We start from the raw sequence: 6258 nt of genomic DNA, 5'->3' as shown, positions 1-6258 counted from the left end.
TATATATGTGAACTTCTTATAAACAAATAGTTTTTATGAATATGTATTAAACCAGGCAATTAGTGACCTTGTATAGCCTTAATGGATATCTTTTTGATCTTTGTTTGGCCTGAAGGGAATTTACTCCAATCTTATTATTCTGCATGGTCAGAGTCATGCTTGATTTCCTTAACTTTTGGCACATGGTCAAAGGCAAAGGAAGCTGACTGTTCTGTTAATTGTTAAATTGTTACCATTTTATTTGACGGAATAATTTTCCAGACACCAATTAGAGGTTTTCTGAGGGAATTATGCAGTAACAAAAATCCAGTTCAGATTCAGAGCTGGCCAGCGCTGTTTTCACAGTTATTTTGTGTTTCTTGGGTTTGATAGCAAGCCTTCTGGCATTTGGGGCACAATGCGAGGAGGGGAGCTCTTTGAAGTTGGTCAGGTACCTGTTTCTAAGAGACTGCCAGACACCAAGGAGAATGTGAATTGACTGCTGGGTTAGAAATGTCAGCACGCTTATCTTGGGAGGTGGAATAATAGAGCAGTTTACAGAAGCACTAAAGATAGATTAGATTAGATTCCATAGAAACTGGCGCTGCTGCTTTTCTTTGGGGAAATGTAAAATACCAACACAAGATGCTCATTTTTAATTCACTTTTTCTTTCTCAGAAGAGAAACTTAAAACACTAGTCAATTATTTTTTATATTTCCCTCAAACTATTTAGTGTTTTTTTTTTCTCCTGACACTTAAAATAAAAAAAAAAAAAACCTGGGATATTTTAGCCACCTGTTTAGGATTCTAAGTCAGTATTTGTGAAGAGTGGAAAAAGATTCAGTCTGAGCTTCACCATTAGAGGGTAGACTGGATTTGGGGGAGAAGTCAAGTAAACGCTGTCAGATATGCAAGCACGGTCGTCTTCAAGTTGGCACCGTTGAAGGAGACCTCCACGCGCTTTCCTCTGCAGGTCTGTGTTGAACTTCAAGGAGAAGGGCTTATTATATTTTCCCTAGCCATTTATTCAGTTTCCTCTTATTATTTAAACTTATGAACTTTAAAATGTCTGCCTGTCAAGTCTTGGTTTGCTGTTTGCTTTAAAATGTCCTGAAATGCTGGTGTGTGGGTCTCAGGGGCAGCAGTCCCAGTAGAAGGGAGGGTCCTGGGTGGGCAAGGCAGCAACAGATCTACTAAAAAATCCAAACAAGAGCAATAACAACCACTTATGGCAAAGATCACTTCAGAGGGGTCTTAGAAAGTTCTATTGAATTTCCCCAATGTGAAAGCCAGGAGTTACGGTTTTCAGGTGCATTTTGAGGGTGACTGACCGCATTGAATTTGAAGCCCAAACTTCATATTTGCACTCCAAGGTTGGGTGTGTTCTCATGTACCTTGAGTATAATTATACTAGCTCTACATATTCAGAAATTTAAGAAGAAAATGACACATATCAGTGAAGCGGCGGCTTAGATTAATATAGACAAATGGTGTAGGTATTTGTACAACTTTAATGAAAACAAGACTCACGAAACCAAGGTTCCAGCGAAGTACAAGAAGCGCGCCCAATTTATCAGTAAACATTCGCCCGAGGCGAGCCCGCCCCCAATGGGCGGGCTTATCCCTACATATCAGGTTTTCTCATGACACTTTACATTTGATAAGCACTTACATGCTTTAGGAATGAACATTTTAAACATTATATTCAAACAGTGAGATACTTAGTACAATTGCTAGGTTGAAACATGCACACAAAGCTTCTTAGACGTCACCGAGTGGTTGCGTGACAAGCCTGTATGACCACCTGCTATTTCAGTTTTTATTTTGAATTTAACCCTTGAAGTCATTACATTCATTTTAATAATGATAGATCTTTATTTGTGCACTCATATCTGTATCTGGTTGCTGATTGTTTATTGGAATTATTAAAATAAACTCAAAAATATATGACTTGGTGTTTTAGACACTCGAAATTGTGTAACAATCAGGTATCTGTGGTTTGGGCGTCAAGGAAGACATGAGGCCCAGAGACTAATGGCATGATAACCCACCACAATTTACCATCAAGGCAATTATTTTAGACAGATAGTTTTAACAACCCACTCAAATGTTTGGAAAGACAAAGTTTTAGGGCACAACTCATTTCCAGAAGGTTTGTGGTTTTGTGGACAGATAGTTGTAGCAACCGAAGGAGATGATTTGTAAGGAACAGAGTCTGGAAGACACATCTGCATTTTCAGATGTTCCCTCTTTTGTTCTGGGCCCCAGAAATGTGCCTACATAGGACAGAAAATCATACATAGCCCAAAACTGGAGAAAGGGAAATATCACAATATATTCCAAACATAAATTCATAAGGGAATAAGTTATAAGACCAAGAAAGAAGACTGCCAAAACATACTAATATACATTAGATATAGATATATCTATATAGATATAGATTTCTAGAACTTGTCTAGAAAGGGATACATACATGCATGCATGTATCCATCCATCCATCCATCCATCCATCCATCCATCCATCCATCCATCCAAGTGTCACTACCTCGTTTCTTTCTAGAATGACTTTTTGTTACCTAAGCACAGAAAACCAGAGTTCTGTTCCTGGAAGTATGCATGCTGTCATCTGGCTCATCTGTAACTAGCTCACGTTCCAGGATTATTATGCAGACTCTTTTTCTGGCCAGAGACGCACAGGTTTGCGTCTTCTCTGATTCACATATATATATTTCAACACGTCCTTTTGTAACTCGACTTACACTTTTACACTTGAAATATATTGTGATATTTCTCCCTGGCTCCTTTTTTTCCCAGTGAGAAAACAGGAGGAGGACTACATGATACAAAATAAAGCAATGACCGTGACTTGTTCTTTGTACTGCAGTGGGAAGCAGCTGGCTTGGGGACTTGGAGATACCAGTGTCTGACTTGATAGCTTATAATATATATCTATATATTAAATTGTTATCTAGATTCAGGTAGCAAGTTACAGAGGCAAATGTGAGTCTTTCCTTCTGTATTGGAAGATACTTCTAGTGTTTTACAATTTACTTTTTTTTTAATGTGTGAACAAAAAGAGTAAAGAGGATTGCAAGAATTTTCTTTGTCCTTTAAGCTCCTAAATTTGACAGCAACTTACTTTAGCACTCAAAACACTTAGTAAACAAAATTAAATAATGATTCTTTTTTTCTTTTTAAGTTATTTTTCTTGGAAAAATAATCAAGAGAAAGACATGCATGTTTGGGCAGTGATTTGACCAGATAGCCTTGTCTGCTCAGTGTCTTGGAGGGAATTTCTGAAAGTTTTCATTCAACAAAGGGATATTTCTTGAGCAAAGACTTCCAAATCTTTCTATTCTTTGAGGTTGACTACCCATCAGTCACTTTTGTGGGAAAATCAGTCATTTGCTCTTTCCTTTTCACAGCTATGCAGAGCTTGTTTTATACAGGTGTTGGTCGCCTTTGCTCGCCATTGTATTTTAAGGCTCCCTCAATCTCTTAGAAAACCTCTGTGCTGCTTCTGTGTGGAAAAGGTGTACTGCAATTGTTAAGTGACAGACCCTGGACACTTAGGACATTTTTCTGATTCATACTTTGTGCTTGTTGCATATGATCCTAAAGTTTTTAAAGAATAAGTTGAAGACTCAGTATTTTTTTTTGTGTGTACTGGCTGATATGTTGGTATGTTTTGTTACATTTATATTCCCCTCTTTCTCAGATTGAGTATCTCTACCCAATAATTGCCCCTCTGTCTCCCTCAAGTACCTAGAACAGGGCTTTACACAGTTAGGAAAATGGGGGACGTAGGCGCCATAGCAGCCTTCACCACAGGACATGGATTTAGGAATATTCATCCACAGAGGTATAGGGTGAGCTTATGAAGCTTGACGTGGTGGAGGCAGATTTGGAATCTCTGCGGGAGCAGCCGTTGTTGGCACTTGGGTCTTTGGGCAGCGCCCTTTTCTTCCGGCTGGACTTGGCTGGGTCCCCGTCATTGGGATCAAACAGCACGGTCACCGACTCCATCCTGCTCACGGTGTACAGACTGCTCTGCCGCGTGGGGTGAAACCTGGTGGTCTTGAGCTCCAACTCGTCATAGGTAGACACTTGGATGAAAGGACACCAGCGAAATGCTCTCTTGAAGCCCGCGCGGAACCTGAGAGGCAGGAGAGAAAAGTTGTTTTCAAGTGGGCATTTCCTTCAGCTGCCTTCAAAAAGGATATAGGCTAACGCTGGTTTTGAATTTAGCTAAATTCTACAGAGGCTTAAGTCTGTGCTACAGAATCAGTTCAGTGAGTTCTTGTTCAAAAAAAAAAAACCATTTCTGTCAACGGGGAGATAATTCATCAAATTGAAAAAGCATGGGGTTATCAACGTGGGAAACGGCTTGTTGGCAATAATCTCATGCATTTACATAACTAATTGCATGAGGCTGGCAAGTTAAAGTATTTAAAAATGGCATACTATATTTCAAATGTTTTTTTCCAGAAACAATTGCACATTTACGACTTTGACTCATTTAATGTTAGAATTAATTGTTAATATTTATGGTTTTACTTAATCATCTATAAATATGTGAAATTCTTACTGTACATCATTAAATGAAGTTGATTTAAAACAGATTTATTGCTTGTACAGTGGCTTAAATTGAGGAAAGGCTTATGCAATTAGTTTAAAAAGAATGAAGTATTTAAGCAACTTAAGGCACAGGTCTCTTGGTGTCTTTCCAAGCTAAGAAGTTAGTACTTACGTCTAATAAAGAATCATTTCTGTTGGCCTATAAAATCCACCGGTTGATTGAGAGAATTGTCAACCATGTGGCATTTTGTCTTACTCCTCTGTGTTTAATGCACCGACAAAGTGGGGTTTGGTTTTTGAATTTTTAATTTTTTTTAAAATATAGAGGGCACAGTTAACCTTCTTTGCAGTATTACATTGGTCATCAAGGCTCCTGCTTTATTTAAAGGCAAGATCTCACTTTGTATCCTTCGCTCAATGCAAATTCACAGTCTCTCCGTCTCAGTCTTCTAGACTGCGGAGAAATCAGGCTTGTGCCACCAAACATGGCACAAAGTATGATTTGTCTTTAAAAAGATCTTCTGCTTGACCTCTCCAACCTTCTCACTAGTCATCCCATGGAAACTACACCCTCTCTGTCACTCTGCAAGACTGTGTGGGCAGGACAGGAATTCTTGCTTCGATAGTGATCCCCATTTTGAAGGATATTGATAGGAGAACTTTCTGAGCCGAGCAGAGCCCATCATGTATACCACTATATCCCCTCCCATAGAAAGTGTATTTTATTTCTTTTAAGAACTCTCATGTCTTTGGGATTGTGGATAAGCCTTCACTCATGAGGAATTCTTTTACAATACTAGATACAGTTCTGAGGGTTTTAAGGGGAGAAGTTGCCTTTTGTAAAAACCACCCAGCGAAAACTTCGAATGCAGTGATTCTTGACCTATTGGTCATGGCAGCTTTGGGGGTTTAACTGCCCTTGCACAGGGGTCGCCAAAGACCATTTAAAAACATATTTACATTACAATTCATAACAGTAGCAGAATTACAGTTATGAAATAGCAATGGAAAGAGTTTTGTGGTTGGGACGCATGACAACATGAGGAACTGTATTGAACGGTCACAGCATTAGGAAGGTTGAGAACCACAGTAGTGCTGACCCTTTCAAGAACCCAAGTTTTAAGGTGGGGACATTTTGTGAAGTATAAAAAGCCTGCATCAAGCTTTGTGTTCCCCTCTGAGTTCTTACACTGAACACGAGTTCTCCCATGTCTGGACTTTAAATCAGCACCAAGAAACCAGAGTGCTTCCAGAGAAGGTGGAAGGGTTAAGAGACCTGGTATTCAAATACCTTTTATTCAAACAGCAGTAGATGATGGGATTGTACATGGTTGAGCTCATTGCTAGCCAGAAACTAGCCAGGTAGATCTGCTGGATGTATTTCCACCGGTTCAGCTGTTGGTAGACGGCGGTGAGAATGAAATAAATGTGGTAGGGCAGCCAGCAGATGGCAAATGTCACCACAACAACGATCATCATCTTTACAACCTGGGAAGGAAGGGTAAAATCACCGTGAGCAAGTTAAAAAGTCATTAGAATAGTTTCAGTAACTTTCTACAGGTTATTTTGAAGCAATATAGTGAAATACATAAACTATATAGCATACTTAATGACTAGCTGAAGCACTGTAAATGGTAAAAATGAATATACTCTCTCTATATTTTTGCATACACAATGCTTATTTAAGCTGAATATATTAT

General features: G+C 39.0%; 1 protein-coding gene across 1 annotated transcript in view; it reads right to left on the bottom strand.

The window, feature by feature from the left end:
• Window positions 1–3820: 3820 nt before the first annotated feature.
• The window catches only part of Tacr3 (tachykinin receptor 3), a 63655-nt gene continuing 61217 nt past the window's right edge, over window positions 3821–6258 (bottom strand). The window contains exons 4-5 of the mRNA XM_050159151.1: window positions 5850–6046; window positions 3821–4136 (exon numbers count right to left, since the gene is read on the bottom strand). Coding sequence (XP_050015108.1) covers window positions 3821–4136; window positions 5850–6046 — 513 coding nt within the window. The remainder of the gene's footprint in view (window positions 4137–5849; window positions 6047–6258) is intronic.

Source organism: Alexandromys fortis, unplaced genomic scaffold (genome assembly GCF_014885135.2).
Source record: "Alexandromys fortis isolate MF-2015 unplaced genomic scaffold, M_Fortis_MF-2015_v1.1 scaffold_19, whole genome shotgun sequence".
Taxonomy (NCBI): Eukaryota; Metazoa; Chordata; class Mammalia; order Rodentia; family Cricetidae; genus Alexandromys; species Alexandromys fortis.
The sequence above is the reverse complement of the archived record's forward strand: the minus strand, read 5'-3'. Positions and strand labels throughout refer to the sequence as shown.